Genomic DNA, 26,713 nt, shown 5'->3' with positions numbered 1-26,713 from the left:
TATTTAATTCAATTTGATGTGAAAAGAAAATATTTGTTTGAATTCAAGAGCGCCAGTGATCAAACTCAAAGATAAAATAATTTTGTATATGCAAATTCTACCTGTTATCAAAGGTTAAAAATAAATTTTCAACTTTCAATAAATTCGGTAAATTTAATTTAAAATAAATACAAATATGAAACTCAGAGAGATTAGTTTTTAACATTTTGAAAGAATTTTATTCCACTAAACGTCTTACTATTTTGAAATCTATTTTATAGGATTTCATTGATAACTGATTTTCAATTCCAGTGCCTATGTTTTGATGACTGATAAGAAAGATTTTGTAGTCTTGAACTTGATTTTTTGCCATACTTTCTATCACCTCAAGTTCGAGTTTTTAAGTTTAAGAATGAATCAGATTTGAATAAAACTAAATGAAAGGAAAAAAACTGATTCTGAATGTGTTTCCTATCCTCCATTCAATCAAGGAATAATATTTGGCTTAGATTCTAATTTCAGGGATGCAATGATCTGAAAAAGTGATGTTCTAAACTTTTTGAAATTTTAAAAGGTATCATCACACCATCATACAGAGAGCAAAAGGAGTTAACTTTTGCTTTGAAAAATATCTAAAATTCAATTTGGTTTAGAACTTCTTCAGACTTCCCGAGTTCCACAGAACAGGGAAAAGTAAACAAAAAGAGAACTATTTTGTTTTGCAGTAGTCGAAATTTTTTGCGTCTTGACAAAAGTTATTCCAAAAACAAAACCAGATCGAAAAAAATTGAACTCAGGGGAAAAAATGAATAAAAATTGGCTCTTAAATTCTTTGCACCTCTAAAAATCTTAATTGTGTGGCCTTTTGTAATGTAGCAAATGTTTTTTAGAACGTGGAGTTGAGCATTTATTAGAACCAAAAACAGATATTGTAATTTAGACAAAAATTAGATTTTCTGAAGAACATTTCATATCAGCTCAAACTTTGTAAAGACATAAAAAATTAGTAATAAAGTAATCGATATTAGGTTTAAAATATTTTTTTGGCTCATTCTTATGACTATCGTAAGAAGTAAACACCTGTCACATGGCTACCAATTTGTTGATGTGTTGAATTAGGATTTAATAAATGAATTTTGAAGTTAAATAGTTGGATTTTTTTTTTTTTTTTCATTGAGGAATTAAAATTAATCTAAATTACATCAGAGCTATGCTACAATAAAGACCTAAACCTGTCCTTTCCTTTAATTTCCTAACAGATATAAAGCTTTTGACCAAAACATTTTTCATATCGCTTTCTATTCTCCCATCTCATTTCTCTAATTTCTTTTTTTAACATGAACAAATCCGCGTTTGGGAAATGCTTTATACAATGGGAAATACAACGAATCGTCATCCACATTGCTGCTTTTTCATTTTTATTATTATCATCAATATCTACTGACAAAAAATCTTCTAGTTCTAATAGGTTTATCTTAAACTTTTTCCTTATCAAATTTTTTACCCAATCTGTAACTATTTTAGCTGCATTACACTTTGACATTCTGTGGTAATTGTTATCATTTTGATGGCAATTTTCACATAAGGTGGTATTCAGTCTTCCGATATTGTAAGCGTAAAGTTTTTCTTTATTAGGAATCAAATCATTACATAAAACAAAAAGCCTTGTTCTGTCTTCAGACGATACAAAATTTGAATTTAAATTTTTCCAGATTATATTCCATTTTAATGTTGGATGATCAGATTGTGCCTTTGGAATTATATTTTTTTCGGTTATAAATCTGTTATAAATTAATGCACATGTATTCAAATCCGTTTGGTGTTTTTTAAAATATTTAGCCTGATTGATCCACTCTCTAAAGTTTAAAGGTAGCATGTGCAGTTTGGAATAGTCAAACAAATAGAACTCATTTACATTATTTTCTCCACTTTTATATTTTATATTTTTTATAAGCAAGGATTTTGCTTTCGATACTGGATCGACTAGTTTTATGCCTCCATCATTATATGCTAGGTAAAGTTGATCTCTGTTCACCTTAAAAATATATCCTTTCCATAAAAATTTGCCAACTGACATTTGAATTTTAGCAATTTGTTTTTTAGTAGGTGGAAAAATTTGCGCAATATACCATAGCTTTGATAAAGCAAACGCGTTTATAAACCAAACTTTCTCGTATAAGTTCAAATTTCTCGATCCGTGAACATAAAAAAGATTATTTATATTTTTTATCAAACGATCAAAGTTCATATTAATTATATCCGAAATTTTAGGATAGAATTTAACTCCCAGAATTTTTATTGAGTTTACTTCTCTTATCATTTGCGGTCCTAGCTGACACTTGTTAATCCTCATGAAAACCGATTTGCTTTGGTTCATTTTGATTCCAGCAAAATGAGCAAAACAATTAATAGATTCTATTAGGGAATCGAACTCTGAGTCATTTTTAATCAAAACATTGATATCATCAGCGTAGGCAATAGTATTTAAAAATTTATTATAAATCAATAATCCTGGGATAGTACTACTTATCTTGCGTAATAAAGGTTCCATGTACAAAGCGAATAAATACATACTCAATGGGCAACCCTGCCTAACTGATCTTTGAATGTTTATATTTAGTTAAAAATCCGTTAAATAGAACGCGGGATGTAGCTGACAAATACAAATTTCTAATGCACTGATTCAAAGTCGTAGGAAAGTTAAATTTCTCTAGAATTTTCCACAAATAGTTTTGATTCACATTATCAAACGCTTTCTCTAAATCTATACTTACAAGAGCTCCTTTAAAAATTTTGGTGATGCCAACGACACGCGACGTTCCCAAGCGGTCACCCATCTAAGTACTAATCGCGCCCGATGTTGCTTAACTTCGGTGATCGGACGAGAACCGGTGTTTTCAACATGGTATGATCGTTGACAGATTCAAATTCTGAATTTTTTAAACTTGAGTTACACTTTCTAAAAAAAACCTCATTCCGAAGATGAGATAGGGAATTTGAGTGTCAAGGTTTAAGTTTCAATACAAAAGGTTTATAGAAATCCACTTCGAAATCAACAATTAAAAATACGTTTCAATCTGTGAACCCCGTTTTGTGTCGTTAAATGAGATGTCTTAAACCTGGAGTGATTAAAAAATTGAGTTTCGCCATTTTTCGACATGTTTGTCAACACTTATTTCTGGATACCTTTAAGGTAAATCAATTTCATGAACTGAAAATTTTACATGGAGAAAATCTCAATAAAGGAAGGGGGGTTAAACCTTCTATACATTTTGTAGATTGTCCCTAAAACTGCGAAATTTCACCTCAATCGGACTTGATTTAGAGGTCAAAGTTTTAGTTTTTTTTACCCTCAAATTACGCCCAAAGGGAGGAGGGCAAAGTAAACCCGTAAAATCTTAAATTTAGTTTTTATGCCAAATGACCTAAATATGCATAAAACGCCAAAATCTGTTGTTATCCTGAAAAAAAATTTGCCAAAATTCGACTTTCTGATATTAAGTCGGTTTTCAGTCCCAGAAAGTCGTTTTTTGAAAAAAAAATTTTTTTTGTTTCACAGAACACAGAATTTTGGAAATATTCAAAAACTTTTTCAAATTATGTACGTTATTCTAAAATCTTAATTGTTATGTCAACATAGATGTTGAATTTCTACCCAAAAACGACTAATTTTTTCATGACTTTTCTAAGAAATTTATACTGTTTCCATCACAGATTATCTGGGTAATCCCAAAGAAAATATAACTCAAGAACCGATCAAGCAAATGGTACCAAATTTGGCGTGGGAGGGTGTTTGGGTGCGAGAAATATTTCGATGATTATTTAAGATCCCTTGCGGAGAAAGGAGGTAGAAGGGAGGCTCCCTTTTTTGCACAGCTTATCTCAAAAATGGAGTTTTTGGGTACGAAAAACTGAGTATGATTACACTAGTTTACAAAAAAAAAAAAAATCGTTAACTTGATTGACCGACCAATATAAATAATGTACAAATCGGACGCTGAATCCGAAAATGACAATAGAAAAAATACCATTAGAACAGTTTTTGAGTTATTCATTGAATATGAAATTTTGGAACAAATTTCAAAAGTACATGTACTTAGAATGAGATATATCGAGCTGCAGAACATAAATTTGAAATCGTTTTTATGCATATTGAAGGTAAATAAATTGGCTTTCTATCGTCTGAACTTGATTTCTACATATGATCAACGGGTTTGATGATAATATGATAGAAAAATTATTTAAAAAAACACATTATTTATGAAGAAAATTTTGTATCATCGAAGCTTTAACATTTGATAGTAACATTTGAAAAATCTGATTTTCTAATGGTCTTTAATGTCAATTCAACCCAACGATTTCAAGTGGTTATTTATCAGAATCGCTTGAAAATTTAAGAAATTATGGTTAACTTCCTATAAAAGTACTTTTTGCATTTTTCAATAGTTTAAGAACCGCAGTGTACTTATCTGAGTACATGAAGTTGAAATGCTCGATAGAAAATTTATTACCCTTCTAAATGCAAAAAAGAAATTTCAAATTAATCTTATGCAGTCCGAGATATTTGAATCTGAGTGCAAATACTTTTTTTGTTTTCCCGAAATTTATATTTGGATCATAACCTGATAACTGTTTTACTGAGATTTTTTTGAATTTCATTTTAAGATTCAACGCCCAATTGTACATTAAAAATATAGGTTCACCATTTTTTTTAAAAAACTTTGTAAACTAGTGTTATTATACGAATCAACAAAATTGAAAGAAAAATACTGACGCTACTCGAATGGAACCTAAGCTTCAAGTATGATTCTGTACTGAATTTTTCGATGCTTGCTTGTGAATAATGTACTTCTATGGCGACCGTCAAAAATAGATTTACAAATGCTTATGTTGTTTTTCGTAATTAAACTGAGACAATGATAGCCTATCATTCAGAGAATTTCGACACGAAAAATCTATCGGAGTAAAATGTTTTCTTCCACCGGACAACAAGCTTTAGGTCACTACAGTTCGAATATGGTTTGGCAAAGATGGGCAGGAATCAGATGCCAATTAATTTGCGATTCTTAGACAAGTTTCAAATTGCTGCGCATTGCTTTATCGAAGTTGTTTGTTTAATTTCCCTCTAATGAGGTGTTCCCGAACAGGTTCCTCCGTTTCGCCACTACTCCAAAACACACGCTCTACTCAGTTTAGCTGTTTTGCTCCAGCAAATAATTCTAAACGGTTATATGTCGTATCAATCAGAGCTGGACAGGCAAGAAAGATGCAAAATTAACACCATAATTCACACCCGGCTGCGAAGATGAGGGAATTTTGTTGGTATTCGTCGGCAAACTTCACAGCTCGCATGTTACAGAAAGATCGCAGTATTTGAAATCAGCTCTGATATGATTCTACGATTAAAGGTGATTTTATAAAACTCACCTGATGACACTTTTCACTGGACTGGCTCAAATTAGGAGTAAAAAAATCAAAACCGGCGTGATTGACCAAGTATTTTTTATGAATTAGAATTTTATGTTGAGGAACAACTTTTGAAAATACTTTCAAAAGTTGATATTCTGAATTGGAAGTCGATCTAGCAATTCTGTTATGACGGAAAATATCACACCTCATTTTTCACCGTTCAGCATCCAGCATCAGCGTCGCGACGACAGAGATGATTAGTTAGAACTACATTGGCAGCTATTTACTCTCTAGAGTCTAGATCTTTCGCGAGCGCCAAGGTCAAGTGCAGATCGGGGAGCCGTTTATCAACGACTTCAAAAGCAATGTAGTAAGAAGGCAGGTTTCTTCAAGTGCGCCGGCTCTAAGTACACTACTCTTGACAGAACAGGACGCGTACAAACTTTGTACCCAACTCTTAAGCTTGGCACCGTAATTACTTCTCTATCAACAGCAACAAGTGTGGTCTCTCAGAATGGAAGCAACTGTCTGGGTGAACTCATAAAAAAAAATTGGTGGTAATTGTGCTAACATGAGAAAAAAAATGGTAAATTTGGTAAGCAGAATGAATGCTGCCGATCATCGAATGGATCTCGCTGCGATCTCGTTCTCGAGTGATATGATTAATTGCTCAAATCAGTCGTCGTCGTCGGCTTCTCAAATCCATAACGCACCCGGCTTTCGGACGTTCTCGCGTCACCTTAACTCATGTGTAGACGATTGATGACGTCTAGGTTCCACTCTTAATAGTTGGTCCGGCTGTCGGATGCTGCTGATTGACCAGACCAGAGCAATGTTTACTTAATAATGTTGTTGTTTCAACGAGAGGAACCATCATTAGATCCTAGAACGTCAATCGGTTAGCTAGCAGTGACAGATAGGTGGTTTCGTTCTCGAAAATTTAGAAAACACGAGATGATACTTCGATGGAAAAATCTGCTGGTGGAAGTGCTGCTTCTGAGGATTTCCCTGGTCAAGTCCTTACTGTTTCAGAAGGATTGCGTTTGTGATCCGCTGAACGCCTTCATGGATTCACTTCCCCTCAATCGGGAACGAACGGTGAGAATTCCTCAAAACGCCAGTATACACCAGCTCTCAGGAAAAATTTTCTCCCTACAATTTTCAGGACGAACTCCTGGCCCTGGACGAATATCAAGGTGAACCATATCGTGTCGTAACCGAGGACGGTTACGTGCTCAAAATCTACCAGATCTGGAAGAACGAAAGACCCATCGGGAACTCAACTCGGGAAGTGATCCTTCTTCAGCATGGAATCCTCAACACCTCGGCCGATTGGCTAGTGCTGGGACCCGGAAAATCCCTAGCATACCAACTGGTAGACTTGGGATACGACGTTTGGCTGGCCAACAGTCGATCCTCCATAAATTCCCACCAGCACGAAACGTTATGCACTTGCTCCAAGGAATTTTGGAACTACAGCTGGCACGAGATGGGTATGTACGATCTTCCTGCCACAATCGACGCCGTTCTTGAAAGGACCTCAAGAAGAACCTTGAGGCTTTTGGCCTTCTCCGAAGGTGGAGGGGTGGCTGCGGTTATGCTTTCGATGAGGCCGGAGTATAACGATAAGGTTACGGTTTTTGATGCCTTAGCTCCCGGAACGAATGTGGCCAATACGTTCTACCGGTTCCTGGTGATACCGATCAGTAAGCTGACGAAGCATCCGGTGAGTATGGAGGGAGTTAATGAGTGGTTGGCGAAAGTTGGTTAAGGAAACAGTGAGATGAACTTTACCTTTGAGTGGTACTGTGAGGTCATGATTAGGCAAAAAATTAAGTGAGTCATAAGTTAAGTGTTTCAGTGGTGCTGTAGATATACTAACAGGGTTCTTCCATGGAATCAAACCTGTCACGATTCAGAAAGAAGAATAAGAAAAATGAAAACAAACATTGAATCATTGATTACATCACATTTAGTGATTCAAAGTGAAATAACAAATTCTTAGATTGAGGATTGGAAAAAAAAACGTAAAATTTTGCAAATAACTATTCCAGAAAAATGAATGACGGTAAGAACTTTGAGAATAAACTGAAAGCTGCATGGATGCATCGGTTGAGCATTAATTTGATCAACTGAATTACGGGCTTGTGCATGCAAAGATGTTTCCCGAGAAAACAATATTTTTTTTAATTTTTGAATTCAAGGTGTCACCCTGCGATGTATGACTTTTTCAACTGACAAAGCAGTGATTATCCTACGGATTGTATTCGAAAAAAAAAATGCAACACTTAAATTTGGGAATAATTTTCAATCAAATGTATGAAAATTTATGAAATTTTCAGTGATAGAACCTATCAGGGTCGTAGGAAGAACTGACTGAGGGGGGGTTTGGTGACCTATTTTTTCTATGACATTTTTGCTCAAAGAGTGTATTATTTAAATTTTTTTTTAATACTTCATTATTATTCATTTTTAAGTTCTTTTACGTAAATAGTTTTTTGAAACTTTTAAAAAACTTCAAAAAATCTTTCAAAAGATGATTATGATTTGTATAAAGAATCCTTCAGTAATAAAATAGGAAACCTACTTTCATCGATTGTTGAAATCATAAAATTTGCAAATAGGGGCTTGTGATATAGCTCAGTTGGCAAGTCAGTTGCTTCCTGAGCAGATGTCCGTGAGTTCGAGCTCAAGAGTAAACATCGAACACAGTTGTACCGGATAAGTTTTTCAATAACTGTCCGCCAACTGCAATGTTGATATAAAGTCGCGAATGCCATAAAGATGGTAAAACAACTATAATCGAAACAAAAAAAAAAATAAAATTTGCAACAAAATCTGGTGAACTTAGCTTAAGATTGCCAGATATTCTCCCGCACGTATCCGGGCTTAAAACCTGGCCAAATTCAGGCATTATATTTCCAAATTTTCATACCAAAATCCCGGAAATTTTTACAAAAATCCAGGAACTATCCAACGAAAAATACATTTAAACCATAATTTTTTCATATAAAAACATAACCAGATTTTAAATCGTATTTCAGTCTCCCGAAAAATTGTTTATGTTTATTTTTACAAATCTAGCTCGTAAAATTTAATTTTTAGGCGTCAAAATTTAAACCCCAAATACAAATTGTATTTTTTATTTGATTGTCCCAAAAAAAAATTAAATGAATCCGGACAAAATAAGGATATTTTTCAACAAAATTGGGAAAACTGGGCCCTACCAAACCATTCCTATTATTTTTACTATACATCCGGGCAGTACAGGTAAACCGAGTATACTGGCCAAATGTTTATTATTTGATATTATTTTACTATATTTTTCAAGAAAATCTTCAATTTCGAAAAAAAAAATCTTAAAAAGATACAATTTTCAAAATTAAAAGTAAAAGTTAAAATTTCACGGTTTAAATCGTATCTATCAAACAAGATCGAAGTTAAAGACTTAAGTTTGAACTTTGTTTCTTGAAAAACTGCAATATTAATAATGATGAACAATACGCCAAAGCATTTGGAATTTCCTGAAGTTTAATTAAGAGAAGATACATGTTTCTTTATCATCAATTACTTTTAATAAAAAAAAAAACAATTCTTGTGGATGGTTTTTTTTAATAACTTTTTTTTTTTTTATAATTCGTTTATTTGCAACGGCTCAATCCATTAGGTTAAAGGAGCCAATTTTTTTATTTGCACTGTTTACATTTCATAGCTAAATCTAAAGTTAGTAAAAGTTCAAGAAAAAGTTTACAGAATAAGATCGATAGCTTTGAAGAATAGATAGAGTTCGGAAAGGTAAGTTAGATCTAAGGCAGCCAACACATCTCTTACAGGTACATAAGGTTGCCTTCCTTGGGCCCGAAGCGAATCTGTTAATTTCCCTCTGGCGATCAAGTGGACCTCGCACGACCAAACAACATGATCAATGTCGTGATAGCCATGGCCGCAGCTTTTAATAACCTTTTTCACAAGACAAAACTAGCAAAATTAACTCAAATTGTTCTTAATTTTTTTTTCATATTCAGCTGAACGATCTGACTTTGGTTAGATTTTAAAATCGAACTAACAATCAGAATTATAAGTCTGCGATCTCTTGCTATTGAAATTTCTTACCACAATAGTCATCTTGAGGATTTTATTTTGATTGTGGAACAAATATTTGAGCTGAGTCTCAATCTGGATTTTGAGCATGAATGTACATAAAAATGTACATATGTACAGAAAAACAGTGTCTGAAATTAGAAATTGAGCCTAGACTTGCATCAGTTTCAGAGCCCTCAATCATGAAACCATAAGTATAATTCGGATATTTTGGGTTTCAATGTATATTTTTTATTTTTATAATGTATTTCTATATCGACTTGCAAATCTAATTGAAAAGAAAAACATTTGGAAACATTTTATGTATGATTTTTTCATAAGAATAAAGTTCATTAATTTCGAATCTGATCATGATACAAAAACTCATAATGATGTCAAAGTTTTTTTTTATATTTGGAAAAATATTATCTAAATGTAAAAAAAGCGTATAAGTTCCAAAAATCATGAACCAAATTTTGAAGGAAGTGTAAAACCAAATTTAAACGACGATTTCGAACACAGCTTTTTATTTCAATTTCCAATGATGATTCGAACCGAAAAAAGAGTCATAATCTGGAAACATAATCCTAAATATGAAAACACAAATACAATTTCGATTTTGAGCCAAAATCTCTGAAATAAGTTTAATCTTGTTTGGAATTCTGAACCTGGTTTGGTTTTAGAGTTTTTGACATCAGTCAAATTGTGACTATCGTTACTACCTTACTCCACAATAAAATTTTTATTAAGTATAACAAGTTTTGAGTGTAGAGTAGAATACCTCGTTTGCTTTTGATGGACCCTCATGGGGGGACGAGAGCTTAACCCCCCAAATTCTCCCCCGCGTTCCTGGGGCCATGCTAATTAGTAATATAAACTTATTTTGAGAGACCCCAAAATAGCTGGAAATCAACTATGCGACTAAAATCCATGTGGTAAATCGTTCTAGAAGGATCCTAGAGCATCTAACAGTGAGCTAAAATTTGAATGAAAGTGAGAATGATTGATTCCATGAAGGTATTGGAAGATGGGGGTTTAACAAAGCGTCATCCGAACCTTTCAAGCTGGTCAATTTTTCTGTCTGATTCGCCCAATAAACAAAAAAATAGACCAAACATCGTGTCATAATAATAAAAAAAAGCCCACCGATTAAATAAACAAAATACGGTGGTTACATCGTGTGCAAAATGGAACCCCCATTAACGGAGTGAAATTAACGTGAAAAAATTGGTTAGATCTTTCTAGCTTGGCGAATGTCCTGTCAAACATTTAACATTGAAAAGCCCCACCTGAATGTTACGGAGAAAAATGAGAAGAAAATTAAAAAATATATATTTCTAGTACTAATTTTGGCTGACGATCCGTGGAGGATGCAAATCGAAGTAACGGCCAAATATACTTAAAAAAAAAGCATACAAACGTGACATTTTTCCTTCCATGGCACTTTCAAAAGTTTCTCAAAGTTAATACTCTGTTTTGGTTTGATCTGGAAATCCACCATTAGCAAAAACAGTTATAAAAAGTTTATAATGTTGATTTCTTGCAGAAAGTGGATAATTTGCTAAACTTGTCATAGCATTGATAAAATTTAAAAATAGATTTCGCAGATGTTGCCCAAACATTTTAGTCAATAACTTTAATCATTAGACGTTATCAAAAAACTACTTGACAGATTACCACAAAACATTACTAGATAGTGTCAACATCCTTTCAGTCAAAATCAAAGCTTTAAAATAGCTTTTAAATTTTTACCCTTCAAGTAAAGGAGCATTTTGCCGTATTCATTTCATGTCATAATCCTTTCAAATTAATTTGATAGCCGCTCCAATCATATTGAATAGAAAATTGATTGATTTTTCTGTTCATGAATATTTTTGCAGGTCCTTGATGAGAATTTTCGTTTTCCGAATAAATAAATACTTCGAGATATTTTACATGAGTGGTGTAACCAAAATTGCATACTCCCTTTTTCGACTGTTATGAAGTTCATTGATCACAAAAATTGAAACTAGGTACTCGTCCACAACGCGTGGATTATTTAGGTGCCTCTTCTCTGGGAAAATTAAACGAGGAATTGCAACAACCAAGTGAAAATTAACGACAATCATACCGGTGGAAATAAGTTTAGCTCCGATTTTGACTGGCAAGGTGACGGGAATAAATGTCGCGAGTTCGCTAGTACAAGCTACTTGTGTTATTTTAACTTGGGACCCGTCTTGTGAAAGAGTTTGATTTGTAGGTGACGAAAATAAGTGTTGCGAGTTCGCTTGTATAAGCTTCTAGTATTGGTACCGGTAGAAATATGATCATCTCCGATTTCAACTTCTCAGCAGTCAAGTGGAAAGGTTTGACTAGTAGGTGACAAAAATAAGTGTCACAAGTTCGCAAGTTCAAGTTACATGTGTTAGTACCTGTAAATATTAGTTTAGTTTCAATTTCAACTTGCGGCCAGTCAAGTGGAAGGCTTTAAATTGTAGTTGACGAAAATAAGTGTCGCGAGTTCGCTAGTATAAGCTAAGGCTTTGATCATTTAGTATCCGGGCATTTTATTTCGGTGATAGCTTCGTTATTGGAGCTCGGATATGCAAAACTTTAGCAGCGTTGTGTTGGTTATGAAAAGGACTATCTTGCCTATTTTTGTCAGATTTTTGAGTTAATGTGTGTTTGAGATATTTATGATGCAAAAAGACATGGTAAACAAATTTTTAACAAATTTGCCTCTTTTGCGCATTTTGCGCCTCGAAAATTCTTCATTTTCGACTTGAAAGCTCATAAATTGTTGATTTTTTTCTGATTCTTTTTTGGACCAAATGGTTAAGAAGTATAAGGAGCCACTCTAGAATCCACACGAAGTTCAAATCAAGCATCGGAATAGAACCCTTGATCTTAAATATGGTAAAAAGTCTATGGTTATTGGGGACAACTGAATGCAGACCCCTTATATAATGCAATTAATCCATTTCTGTCCGTCAAAAAGTGTTGTCTGACTAGTAGACATCAAGTAAATGACTAATAGTGAACAGTTCCTTAGATTGCAATATGTGCAACCGGTTTTTACGCAATGTGACAGATGTTTCCTGATGAACGAAGAAATTTATGTTAAAACCGGATTTAAGAGATCAAATTTTTCGACATGCCTACTCATGAAAAGGTTCCAACTAGAATCCAATTGCTTTTTCCTGGTGAATTTGTGTGAAATATCATGATTTTGCAAAGGCTTTACTTCTGTGGTAGAAATAATAGATCAATACATGACTGACACAAGTGTGCAAAGATAAAAAAGAGATTTTATGAAAAAGTAAGATTATTTCTTGAAGTCATTGATAAATAATTTTTTTTATATTTTTATACTAAAATTCATATTAACACCTTCATTTCCTCCATAGAAAGTTTTTCGATCCAATGAATAGTTTTTAAAATACAATCGTTTGTAACTGCCCGGATACTAAATGATCATAGCCTTATTAGTATAAGTACCGGTAGAAAAAATACAATCTACGATTTCAACTTGACACCAGTCAGGTGCAAGGATTTTACGTGTAGGTGACACTTATTTTCAAGTCAAATCCCAGCAAACAAAAAATTGCAAAAGAAATGATAGCTCAAGTCGTTAACACGGTTTATGCGAATCGCAATGCCTATCAAATAAGTAAACGATCGTAGAAATGGATACTTAAAGTCGGTATAAATCGGATATGATAGTGAGGAAATATCCTTGTTGTTCTCTCTGCGATAAGCAGTGAAACGGTTTGTATGCATTGAGGGCAAAACTTGCGCTCTCTCGCATATTTTCAGGATGTACGAATGAGGTGTAGAATATCGTCCAATTTGTATGATTCTTATCGCTTAAGCCAGAAGTTACAAATATGTATGAATGTTGCCTCCACGTTGGTAGGTAAATGCTGTTTTTTCGAGTCTTATACGATAATTCTATATTGTATATTAAATGCATAATTAAGTTTTTGAGAAATATGCCTACAAAAATGTTTGCTGGGATCCTTCCACTCGACTGGTCGCCAATTGAAATCGAAGCTAAACTTATTTCTACCGGTACTTCTAGTTTTTATCTAGTTTTATTTTATTTTACCATTTCTATGACTTAATTTTTGTTTTTGCTAGAGGAGAATTGTTAATTTTGTATTACCATGCTTTGAATTATTTTATCATTTTAAGTATTTGCAACTTTCTTTAAACTTGTTACGTCTTCTTCGATATTGTTTTATCGAGTGTTATTAAGTTTTTTCTCTTGTTTCTTATTTTATCTAACATCGTTTTTTTGTTTATTTTTGTTGTTTTATCCTGTTCCATCTTGTTTCATGTTGTCAAATCCTGTTTTATTTTGTTTCCGTTATGCATTTTCTTGTTTTCAATTGGTTAAGAACTGGGTACATTGCTGCAGATACTGAGATTAGGTGCGTTTCCTACAACTATTTCTGACAAGACGAACGACGACGGTGGACTCATTTTTTTCATCATCTACAGAATCACTTCAGCAACGTGGGTAAATCCGAGGCTTACATAAAGTGAATTATAAGGTGCATTTCCTAAATAGTTTAATTATTTGAACCATTTCCTTTCTTGCTAATCAAAAGTTACCCGTAATTTGCGATAGCGTGCTAAACCAGTTCTAGAACAGCTGGCGGAATTTTCGGATTAGATCAAATTGAGTTGAGAATTGAGGTTAGCTACTTTGATGTTTAAAAATTGTTAAATTTTTTTAACAAAATTATTACTTTTGAAACAATTCTCTATGATCGACGACACTACATAACATATCAACTTTTTGTTGAAAAAAGCACGCAACAAAACTTAAAAATGTAAGTTAACTGAATTTGAACTTATAAACCATGGTCGTAGGAACGGAGAAGGGGGTTTTGGGGGTTAAACACCCCCCCCCCTCTTCCCCGTGAAGGTCCAAAAATGCCAAGTGAAATTTGTTTTGCTAAACATAAAATTTGATGTTTCTAATAAAATTTTGATAAACAACTAAAATGGTTCAAGAGTTACAGTAGAGGATTTCAGGACCACAATTCTGCAACAGCTTTTCAAAAAATGTCAAATGTCAAAATTCAAAGTTAGAATAAGATTTTCCGGATTTTTAACAAAATTTTCTTACTCTCGTGGAGATTGTCTGACTCAATTTGCAAAATCAAACGAAAAATTTAATTGAGTTCGTAGAATTATGTATCTTGTGTCCAAAGTATTTAATTTTAACAAATTTTGTCTAAATAAATATTAATGATTTTTTGGAAGCCTAAAATATGATTCTGGATCGACTTATGTGTTTCGATAAAATCAAAACAGTTTTCCACGTTTTATTCTTCTTGATTTTAATGTACATATTCTGAAATTGCCTGCATATTGGCAAGATTTTGAGGAAAAATTTGCAACAATATGCCTTTTTTTTAAAGAAAAATTGCCCGGATTTTTTTCCAGCCGGATACTTGCGGAAAAATATCTAGTAAGTATCAATTTTATTGGTCTTGTATTAGTTTGGTTTATCATTGGTATAGAATCCTGCTTCGCACCAAATATGCTGAATTTTCCATATTTTTTAACTCAAAATTTCAGAATATGGAATTAAAATATTTAAAATTTGAACCATTTTTAAGATTTGGATTTGGAATTTGTATCCTCAATTTGTATGCAGCATTGAAACATAAAAAAAAAAATCATGAGTCCAGAATTCAAACAAAAGAATCAATTTCATCATTCACAATTTTATTAAAATTGGCAATTTCAATTACAAAAATTGTATTGAGACCATAAATTCAGAAACACATAAAATATTTCTGCTTGAAAATTCTTATACAAATTTCACTTTTTGGTTTCAAATTCATAGGACTTCTTGTCAGAAATTTAGATTCAGGTTTTGAATTTAGGTTCGGAACGCAAAAATTCACCCATGTATAAATTAGTTATTCTTGAGGTTAAACAGAATTAACTTGCTTATTTCAGTGAGTAAAAAAAGTTTTTTTTTCTAAATGAAACGAAATCTGGAACGAACGAAATCTGAAATCTGGAACAACTGTGTTCTATGTTTACTCTCGGGCTTGAACTCACGGACATCAGCTCAGGAGGCAACTGACTTACCAACTGAGCTCATAAATCCCCATATTTTTTAAAGCTTCATGAAGAAAAATTTGCAACTCCTAGGACTTATTTTCAAAAATAAATAACTTTTAATGTAAAACAACTTTGCCCTGAATAATTTACACATATAAATGTACATATAAATTTTGGCTTAGTTAATCTGGTTTTGTCTTGTTTAATTTTTTTTTTTTTTTCATCATATTCTACCTTATTTTATTTTGGTGCGCCTAGATTTGTCATTTTTTCATTTTTTACTTTGTTTTACATTTTTCCGAATATTTTAATTAATTCTAATGAGATTGAGACCATTTACAGCATTTTAAAGATCAGCGAACGTGATCATCTTAGGTGACATCGAACTGAATCCTATTCATGAAATATTCAGTCATTTACAGCCTTTTAAGGTTTAGCAAAAGCCGCCATCTTATGTTTCTCGATGGATGCCGACAACGAAATTCGACTTCAACTAATGGTTTCATATCACCTGTCACTCACAACCAGTCTCATATTTAGGCCGGAACAAATTTCAAATCCTTCTTTTGTCACTCGGAGTTGGAACATCGCGAGGGGGGATAACAAAAAATAATGCGAAAAACAAATAAATTGGAATAAATTGCATGATAACTTGTATGCAATAAAACTGCATACTATATCATTGCACAGAACCTATAAATCAAGTAATTTTTTTTCGAAATGTTCAACAAAATCAAGAATGTAAAAGGTTAAATAACTCCCATCATCCAATATTTGTTTTTTATTGGTCTTGAAAACTTTCGGATATTTGATTTTTTTTTTAAATTTACATAAAATACTTAGAACTTTATATATTCCGCCCTTCGGGATTTTTGGAAACTTCGAAGGGGGGGGAGACAAAAAAAAATTGTTCCAGCCTTATTGCATTAAAAAAGTCTATCCGCATTTACTGTACTAAAATTAAAAACTCACCATGGTTGTTGAAAAAAAATTAAAAACTACTCGGAGAACTCACGGAATCGAAAAAAAACAAAAATGGCCAACATGTTTCATGAAAGCTTTGGTGACGAAAATTTTACAGCATAATGATTTTATCGAAGCATAAAGCCAAATAGCCATATTAGAGCTTTATTAGAGTTCTGGTGATGTATAAAATTTTTATGAAGATCAATAGTATAATCCTAACGATGTTCTGCTGACCATAACAAAGCTAAAATTGTCAATTCGGAAGCTATATGTTGTTTACACATGAAAATATTTTTTTTTCTTAAGATCTACTACAAAAAATGTTAAAAAGTGGTGTAAAACCCTTTCTTTTCAATGCTGTTCCAGCTGTTCCAGAACAGGTGAAAATTTTAAAAAGTGAAATGGAAAGTTGACTAATCAAATGTAGCATTTTTCAAAATTTTTATCTGCATTTTCTAAGACTATTCTTGTACCTAGATTAGACTTTCCACTGGTTTTTGAGTTTCCTTTTTATATTTTCCAATGCATATCATTGATGTTCTATCGATCTGAAAGGCAACAGACATTTTTTTTTGAAAAACTTGAGTTTTCCAAATGGGAGAGTGAGGAATCGTGGGCCACGAACTCGAATCTGAAGCTGAAAATTCAAGATTATTCTAGCAAATTCATAATAAGTGAATAATAAAAAAATGGTTTCATCTCTAGTGCCGAATTTACTTCAATAACAAAGAATATTGCATATCATCTTTCAGCAAATTATTGACATGAATCTGACTCCCGTTTTACTTTACTTTTTTACCGAAATTTTCAGCTGTACTTTCATCTCTTCTCTTTATATTTTATCTTATCATGTTCTATTTACATTTATTAGTCTTTTCTTCAGAAAAATATAGATCTTCACCCTATTAGACAGCATCTACCAAAAATCTTATCATCTGGACAATTGTAAGTAAAAATCTAAACATAAATGTTTGGAAGCGGAGTATTAATATTTTTATTAGAATAACTCAATTTCATTACGATGAAAATCACCAAAAAAATTATGGTCTATTTTTTTTATTTCATCTATCCACTACTGGTCAATCGAACATTTTTTGAGAACTGGTACTATTAATAAAGGGTTTGGTGGGCTCAGTTGAATCATTTTCAACTAAGAAAACTACAAATGAAGCACTTCAAGCCAAGAAGGTATTAGTGCCAAAATCAACTCATGAGAAACACGATTCATGGTTTTCACATTGCGAGGTTTTAAACTTATTTTCGAAGAGTTTTACTTTTAATTCAATAAAAAAACTGGTCATAAAAATCTGAAATCTACAATTATGAGAATCTTAAATGTTACTTCAAAAACTCTAACTTTTACTATTTTAATCTTTCTTGAACAGTCCACCTACGCTTTGTACGGCACCAACCGGCTGACCACGGCCCTTTGCGCAAAACACCAGGAAATCTGCTTCGAACTGTACTACCACTTCATTGCCGGGGAAAGTGCCGGCATGAATCGAACCATAGTCCACAAACTGTATCAATCACTTCCGGGCGGAGCTTCGATCAAGGAACTGCAACACTACATCCAGATCATTTGGACCAGGCGCTTTGCCCCGTACGACTATGGACCGCACCTGAATATGGAAATGTACGGCGTCAAAGTTCCTCCACTGTATCCACTGGATCGGATACGAATTCCGGTCAACATCCATTACGGATTGGCGGACAAAATTGTGGATTCGTCTGGGGTCGAGGGATTTGCGGCGAAGCTGATCAATAGCCCCCGGGTTCAGATGCGAGCCTACGATCGTCTGGGCCATTCGGATTTCATCTTTGGTGAGGCTGCCTATCAGATGGTTTATCCGGAAGTCATCAAGTGGATCACCGCATCCAGTAGTTGATAGATTGAATAATGAAGACTGTTATAAAACTATTAAACAACTAAGTTACCTGATGAAAATTGTAATAAAAATCTGTGATCGCCAGTAGGACATTGGGAGCTGTTCTCGTATGTGAAATAAATAAGAATTAAATAAACACGATTCACAAATAACGGCCCCAATATATTTTAAAACTCTGAGCCTCAAATTGAATTTCATTAAGCATCCTCCAAATATTTTAAAATTTATTTCGGTTAAATTGTATAAAGCAAACTATGTACCAAAAATTTGACATAATTGCGCGTCCCAATCAAATACAAACGACCCATTTTAGTTGACGAACCATGTTAATTCACACTTCTCCTGTTTGGAGCACCTCGCAAATTTCCCGAAAATGCGGGGCAACCCACCTCGACAAAAACCCAAAATATCAAAGTAATTTCAGGAGAACATGCATTTTATGTCCTCCGAACCAGCAGCAGCAACAGCCATTATGCACCAAAAAGGTGGGATAATTGTGACTGCTCCAAACGTCCCAGGCAGGTCCCAAGACCCGCAACCCGGAACCGGAATTGTTCGAACGAAACATGAATGGGAATGGTTTAAAACCAAACTACCACTACCTTCCTCTAGGAAGAAAAAACTAGTAATGGTGGCGCGGTTGTTGTAGCTGGAATGTAGAATGATGTTTGCTCATTCACTTAACGTTCGGGTGACGAATTTTGCACAATTGCTGCTCTCCGGGAAATAATCGTCCATCGGTGCGGATCGTAACGACCCTCTTAACTGCACTAAATAAGTAAAGCGAGCAAACAGCAGCAACTAAGCACTGGGTACCCACTACTCGAAAGCTGAATGAGCTGTGTACTTTTAACGAGAGAAAGGGGAGAATTTTGCTGCGGAAGTTATATCCGCAAATGTATTTTTATGGATACGAATTAAAAAAAAAAACATGTCAGCTACGTATCAAATAATATTATATTTTGACTTTTTCTGAGGATAGAGAACATTTCAGAACTTGTTAGTACATCAATAACAAATGAAGCTTAAATGTATCTTAAGCTTCATCTGTCCTAGCAATTTTTATCCGTTACAGTCCCTGGAGTGTCAATTTGACACTCCTGACCGCAACCGCTATATATCTCTAGTTTCTCAACCGATTTGTATAAAATTTATAGATTCAGAAACCTCGTAATCTAAATCAAACATGATTTTCAGACAACATTCAGCTACAATATACAGCTACTTCAGTGTTTCTTTTTATTGAAAGTTTCAGAATAAAAATCCGAAAAAACATAGGGAGGATGTTCCTAATTTGGCATGTGTGCCTAATGTTAACATACCGTTTGATTTTGACAGTTTGTAACGTTATTTTCGACTTATCACAACTACAAACAAAATTATAATGTTTCGGATCATCTTAACTTTAATCATACATAGAATTTAGTTTTCTTACTATTAAAGTTTTTAGTAAAAACTATTTTATTTTGCAAATATGTCCAAATTGATCGGGATTCTAACCATGTTTCTTAAAAACACCGTTTTAGAAATGGAAGATATAAGCTGAACTTTTCAACCGAATTATTAAAAAAAAATTGTCACATTGTAACAATGACTACAATGATTATTGTAATTATACAGTTAAAATAATGTTTTTATCAAGTAAAAACTAAAAAAAGCTATGTCCATAATTAGGAACACTTTTTTCAATTGTTCCTAATGTTGGACATAGCCAAAATGTTCCCAACTATGCTGAAGTTATAGCGTTTTTTTAATGAATACGATTGACGTTATGTTGTTAAAACTTATTTTATCTAAACATTATTTTCAACTTACTGTTAAATAAATGGTTATAAAGTTAAAACATGATTTTTTTCAAACTATAGTGTATTTCAAAGCTATATCTTCATATATGTCAAAAATATATTTTTAAAGATTTTACAGAGCGCTGTTTAAGAAACCCGAAGAAGTTCTGGAAAAAAAATGATGCTTAACAGTTAAGAGGAAGCTTTTAATAAAAACCATGTGTTTATTCCAAAATAAAAAACTTATCCAAATTCATGACTTGATGGGTATGAGCATTGTATAAATTCGAAAAAATCAATTTGAATCATTGAACCATTTGTCTTTTACAATTACAATAAAATCGCTTACTCGAAACTTGCAGCAGATTACTGCAATCTATAGAGAGCAGATGTCTGCCCATGTGTATTTTAAACACATATTTCAGATGAAAACTTATAGAAGCAGAGCATATTTATATTATCGATCTTCCAATAATTGAAGAACAACTTCTTAGAGTCTGCTACAAACCAGGAAAATCTAAATTTGTCACATGTATTTAATGGTCGATGACCGTCCTAAGCTTCTTAATTCGTCCTCAAATCGAAGACCAATTTGTGAAACCTGCGCGCTATAGAAAAGCACTCAAATGTAGTACTTTTATCGAAGCTAATTATCTAATTCCGTTTTTTTTATTAAATTATTGAACATGTTACAAACTTGCAAAGTTGATGGTTTTTCGCAGGTTTTGAAGTTACCTCAGACACCACAAAAAAAAGAAACATCGTAACTACAAAAAAAATCCTGTTCTATTAGCTAGAACCCGCATCGACGAACTTACAAAAGCAATGGATGCAAACAATTAGTTTGACGAGGCAAAAAAACAAAGGATTGAAGAAAGACTCAAAGATATTCGAAAAGTAAACCGTCAAATTTCAGAGAGCTTCTAAACGAGAACAAAATCGAAATGGAAAATTGAAAAAAGAGAAATTCGTTTTAAACTTATTTGTATCTATAACTTTAAATTTTCTACTTTTTTAGATATGATAAATGTTAAATGAAAAAAAAAATCATTTTAAAAAGAAAAAAAACTGTTAAAAAAAGGCAATTTTCATCTGTCCGAATTTGAAAATAAAAAGTTGGATTTTTTATAAGCTTAGCATCCACAACTGTCTTCAAAACTGAAATAAACGAAGATTTTAAATAGGCATGTTTTCTTTGGTCGTATTCCCAAAAATATTATAAAAGTTATGATAAAAAGGTATGTTTTGAGAATTTTCTCATTAAACTAAAAGAAAGATAATCATATGCAGAATTAGAAAGAAATATTGGGCTGATACATTTTTTCTTTACATGACCATAAATAGGAACACATACACTGCAGGCCAAAAGTTTGGGATCACCCACTAAAAAACCTGCAAATTTTGATCGTTCATATCTCAGTAGTCTTAGGATATATTGCAAATCTTCTGATCTCATTTGAAAGATAATGAGCAATAGCTATTTTTGAGGAATTTTGCCCAAATATAATATGTTAGTTTTGAACTTAAAACTTTACCTAAAGTTATAACATTTTCAAAAAATCGCACTCAATATTCAAAGCCGATCATCTCGGGATAGGGTGGACCAAATCTCAAAATTTGAGTGGCATTAGAATCCCTATTCTTTACTTCTTAAAACACAATAAAAAAAATTTGAGAAGAATTCAAGAATGCACTTTCAATTAATAAAATAGACACTTGAGTTATCGTCCAAAAGTTTGGGATCACCCCTTTGTATGGTGAGTTTGGGATCATTCTTATAAAAACATGCAAATTTATTCTATTCATATCTTTCTCATCTAACATCGTATTGCAGATCTGAAGGATTCATTTGAAAGCTAAGGAATTGTTATTTTTTCATAAATTCATTCAAAAATAAGGAACAGTTGGTGTCAAATTAGGAACATCGACACACTTCAAAAAAACATATCAGTTTTTGAAAGTTAAAACCTAAAATGATTATTTGAAACTTCAACCGAGTGCCTTAAAGAATTTGGAACTTAGTTACCTTAAAAATTTTATATCTTAGAATTAAAGATTTGGCTTACTCTTATCAAATCTAAAAACCCCTGACAAAATATAGCAAAATTAGGCACATTTACCCTAATTTGAAAATCTTTGGTTCACCTACGAAATGCTCAAAAAACAAAATTTACGTATTGTCGAAGAAAGCTGAAATTGCGCACAAGGATTTTTTTTTAAGATAATGACCATAAAAAATTCTCAAAAATTGATGTAAATAAAAACCCTACTTTTTAATCAATAAACCTTAAAAATTGTTTTAGTCACAAATGATGAATTCTGAACAGTGGATTGGAAAGTTAACGTAAAGGGTGTTCGTATAGAAAATTGGTCAACTTAAATTCACCGTATTTATTCTAATTATTCATGTAGAAAACCTGAACACTACTCACGGTGTGTTTATAGGAGATGTTTAAAAAAAAAAAAAACAGTAATTCTATTTTTCACTGAAATGAAAAAAAACCTAATCAAAACATTTGTTCGGTAAGTTCCCATACCAAGGCCGTGCGAAGGGGGGGAGGGGGTGTTGTTGTTTAGAAGTTTAACCTTCCCTCCCCCTTGAAGATTTTTTCCAAGTAAAATTTTCGCGGAGTTTCGGAAAATTACTTGACCTTAAAAGGTGTGATAACAAGCAAGTCAGAAATTAGTCTCGCCTCCGGCAGAATGTATTCTTAAATCATCCTAGACTTGAGACATTCATTTGGCGACACTTTAGACGTTCACAAATTAAAACTTATTTTTAATTGTAAATCATAAATTGCAATTTAATTGACCTTTTGTATTGAAACTCTAAATAAGACATACAAAACCATACCTCGTCTTTAGAATAAGTTTTTTTAAGAAGTGTTACTAAACAAGAACAGAGTTTGAAAACGAACCATTTTAACTTAAAAAGTAATCAATGGAATATTAATTTTATACATTGACAAGTTTAAAACCATGTAATAGGCGTTTACCTCTAACGATGCTCAACAAAATTATCAATACAAATCTAAAGTCTAATATCCTCTATCCAATAACTCAAAGTTTTGATTGAAAAAATTATTTATGTCATAAAAAAACTTATGCTGATTTAAAATATTCGGCAAGCAAAAAAATTAAATTTTATTTTGTTTTTCTTGTTTTTCAAAATGCCCAACATCACATTTTAAAAGGTTTTGACAAATTACACAAGGCCAAGTTCAAGTGCCTCAAATCTAAATGTGTTAATTTTCTAACCGCTTTTTTTTCTTGAAATAACTTTCTTATTTTAGGATGTTTTGCGCTTTTTTGACAAAACTTGAAAATAAAAAAAATACATTTTAGAGTAAAAGATTTGAGTCATTTATCAACTTTCCTTAAGACTTCAAATAATTTTGGGGTCTGCGAAAAAAGTTATATAAATTTTCTATCTGTTTACTTTTACTCATTGAAAGAATTTTTAAAAAAGTTTTAAACCAAATTGAACTTTAAATACTTTTGAACTATAAATCTAATCGTTTTACAGGTTCTAAAAAATTATGAATGAAATCAAGTTTTTTTAAACTCTCTGCAGCAATGTCAAAAATACTTGTAATGATATCCATCCAAATCCAAATTATTATTTTTTTTTAACGAACACACATACATAGGATCTCAGTGAAACTTCATATTTCTTTGAAGAGATCTTCTTTCCTTAATTCTAAGCGCACATCTTTCCAAGTAATGATGGCAAGCATCTAACAAATGCTAAAACCACCAGACCACAGAAGGTGTACTATGTATGCCATGACCAGGATTCGATCTTTGGCGTAGATGACTTGAACTCTAACCACTACGCTGAAGCCGCTGTAGGTTTGATAGTTAATCAGTTATCAATGACTGATTTCACTTGAAACTGACACATTTTAATACTCCATATAAATGTGATAGATCTAGTTTGACAAAAGATTCGAGTTAAGGACGATAAAATCAACCGAATCCACCATTAAAACATAAGCTTCAAAATGCTGTTCCTTTGAGTTATCAATTAAACTCTATAAATAAGTTTTTCTTATTGTAAGACGTTTTTTTTATTGAAAAAATACTTCTGAAATGTTGAAAAACTTATCTTTTTCATATTCATGTTGATTTTCAATTTTCAAATAAATTTATCGAATTTTATAGTGGATTTTATTATTTCCTAATCAAACATTCACGTTCAAATCGCGACTTTTTCAACCCTTCAGTTGAAAATGAAGAAGGGAATTGTAAATGTAAGATGAATAACAAACAACAATTATTATCATTTCACTAACAATTTAAAATGGTTAATTTTTACCTGATCGACGTTCATTTTAGAGTTCAGATTTTTTTTTTAAATCTGTGTTTTGGAATTCTTTATATCAAATTTGAAAACTAGACAGCTCAGAAATAATTTAGCAGCAAATTTCTAAATCAGGATAAGGAACAAGATTTTGAAAAACTTATCAATGAATCACCGAAGATATTATTGATTTGAAACTTTCATTGTGATTTGTTTTGGAAATTTTTATTTGTTTTAACAGTAAACCCCCCATGGACGGGTTTTTCACACGGGCCTGCCCCATACACTTTGATTTTCTGATGGTGTTTATTCTAAGATTTTCATCTTTTAGAATTATTATTGCATTTTTACTCAAGCTATACGAAAAACTAACTCTGGCTAAATGGAATTTAAAGATAGATGAATAATAACAGTCCAACATCGATTTCAAAGTAGTCGATGATTCCTTTAATTTCAGCCACAGTATTTAAAAGACCCAAATACTAGTATTTCACTAGCTACTTGCTAGCATCCTCAGTGGGTTATCGACTACCCACGATAACCACTGAGGATGCTAGCAAGTAGCTAGTGAAATACTAGTATTTGGGTCTTTCAAATACTGTGGCTGAATTCAAAGGAATCATCGACTACTTTGAAATCATAGTTTCATTCAGCTTAGAGGTTCTTCAAACCTTCTTTTTGATAATAATAGTCCAACATCCTTTGATTGGCAACAAAATATTTAATTTTTTTTAAACTCTTTTTTTTTATTTCGCAATATTTGTATGTTTACATGCATATATTCCGAAAATTTCCAAATATTTTTATGATTCCACTTGATTATGATATTTTTAATTGAGTATTAGACTGCGTCGATTTGGGATCATTTTTGAATTTGTCAAACTCTGAATAAATTTGAACTTTTAAGTTATTATGGGAAAATTGCAAATTTTTTAATCAAAAATCAAAATCATTTTTGTTTCCTCTGTGGAACCAAGCTTGCTCATAGTTTTTGTGCCAATTTATTAATTCTCCAAAGGTCTCTTCGCGTTCCAAATGAACACTTCAATCTCTCGAGTAGCTTTTTGAGAGTAGAAAGCTTTTGTATGAAACGTTTGAAACAGACGTTTAGTAGTAATCCAGTGCTGCTAGTTTTTTTTTCTAATTTGGGTTGAATGGTAGAAAACGTCAAATCATGTTTTGAAAATTGTTGTATTTTTATTCATCGAAAAGTGATTAAACTTCAACTCCTTCCTCATAACTGTTATCTAGCGTTTTATTTTTTCCAGGCAAATTTTTAAATTTCAGTAAAGCGTGATAAAATATCGCAGAATACTCCATCATATTTTCAAGTTTACTGTTTATTTGAGCATTTCAATGTTTATCTCGGGATTGTTACAGTATTCATTCTATAGTACAGCTAATTCAGGACATAATTATGAGTCCAAGCATAATATCTATTGCGAAAATGATCAGAAATCATTAATTATTTCAATTATCTTCATCGCTAAGCCAATTATTTTAATGTTTTCCTTGACAACTAACTGACTCAAATCAATCTCCTTTTTTTTATTTGAGATTTTCAATCATGGAGTTGTTCTGTTATGATTTCGATTAACAATTTATGTATTATTGAAAGAAGTATTATTTTATTCTCTAGTATTAACCCCCCCCCCCCCCCCCCCCCTTTCCCTTATATTTTCCATTTTGTCAATTTTTTATCTACTTTATATAGTTTGTATATCATATTTAGGTTTTTTATTTGTCATTATATTTTTTTTCTATCACATCTATAGGTATAGATAAAAAGCAATTTCCGTTTTTTTTGTCTTCAATTATAAAATTATGATTTAAAAGTTCATGCATAAGATCGACGAGGAAAATCTGTGAAAAATCATTTATTGAGAATTTTGGGTATTCAGTTTCGGCTAATCATGAAACGAAAAACGTCGTTCTTATGAACCAGCAACAATTTTCGAGACATTTGTGGAAATTATACGGGTAAACGTCAAGGTTGCCGAAAAATCTTTTGGGTTTTTGACAAAAAAAAATGCGCTAAATCTGTGATTTGATCTTAAATTCTGTGACTGTTTTCTGCGACGCTTTTTTTTTGAAGTTCATAGGGATATCATGTCAAACATCAACAAATTGAAATATTTTTTCAGTTCTTATAGAAAAAAAATCCATTTTCATTACCTTGTTTTCATATTTTCATGAATTATAGACAGATATAAAAAGTCTAAAATGACAAAAAAAAT

The 26,713-nt window shown here is 32.3% G+C and overlaps 2 protein-coding genes and 1 non-coding gene across 6 annotated transcripts in view; 1 reads left to right on the top strand and 2 right to left on the bottom strand.

Annotated features, from left to right (window-relative positions):
• LOC129749259 (atypical protein kinase C) overlaps positions 1-26,713 on the bottom strand; it is a 438,832-nt gene that overhangs the window by 197,607 nt on the left and 214,512 nt on the right. The gene's annotated exons all lie outside the window — the stretch shown is intronic.
• LOC129750191 (5S ribosomal RNA) lies at positions 2,780-2,898 on the bottom strand. The gene has a single exon (XR_008738329.1). It is a non-coding gene; the product is annotated as a 5S ribosomal RNA (ribosomal RNA).
• On the top strand, positions 5,795-18,719 carry LOC129749263 (lipase 1-like). Its single transcript, XM_055744199.1, has 3 exons — positions 5,795-6,486; positions 6,554-7,114; positions 17,886-18,719. The coding sequence occupies exons 1-3, from the start codon at positions 6,343-6,345 to the stop codon at positions 18,387-18,389; spliced, it is 1,209 nt and encodes a 402-aa protein (XP_055600174.1). The 5' UTR covers positions 5,795-6,342; the 3' UTR covers positions 18,390-18,719.

Source organism: Uranotaenia lowii, chromosome 2 (assembly GCF_029784155.1).
Source record: "Uranotaenia lowii strain MFRU-FL chromosome 2, ASM2978415v1, whole genome shotgun sequence".
NCBI classification, from domain to species: domain Eukaryota; kingdom Metazoa; phylum Arthropoda; class Insecta; order Diptera; family Culicidae; genus Uranotaenia; species Uranotaenia lowii.
Note: the sequence above shows the minus strand (reverse complement) of the source record. Positions and strands in the feature narration are given on the sequence as shown.

What these genes read in the sequence shown, in the direction of transcription:
- LOC129749263 (XM_055744199.1), top strand. Translation starts at nt 6,343, where the DNA reads ATGATACTTCGATGGAAAAATCTGCTGGTGGAAGTGCTGCTTCTGAGG. An exon ending in CCCTCAATCGGGAACGAACG is followed by an intron (nt 6,487 to 6,553) that starts GTGAGAATTCCT and finishes TACAATTTTCAG; the next exon opens with GACGAACTCCTGGCCCTGGA. An exon ending in GTAAGCTGACGAAGCATCCG is followed by an intron (nt 7,115 to 17,885) that starts GTGAGTATGGAG and finishes TTTCTTGAACAG; the next exon opens with TCCACCTACGCTTTGTACGG.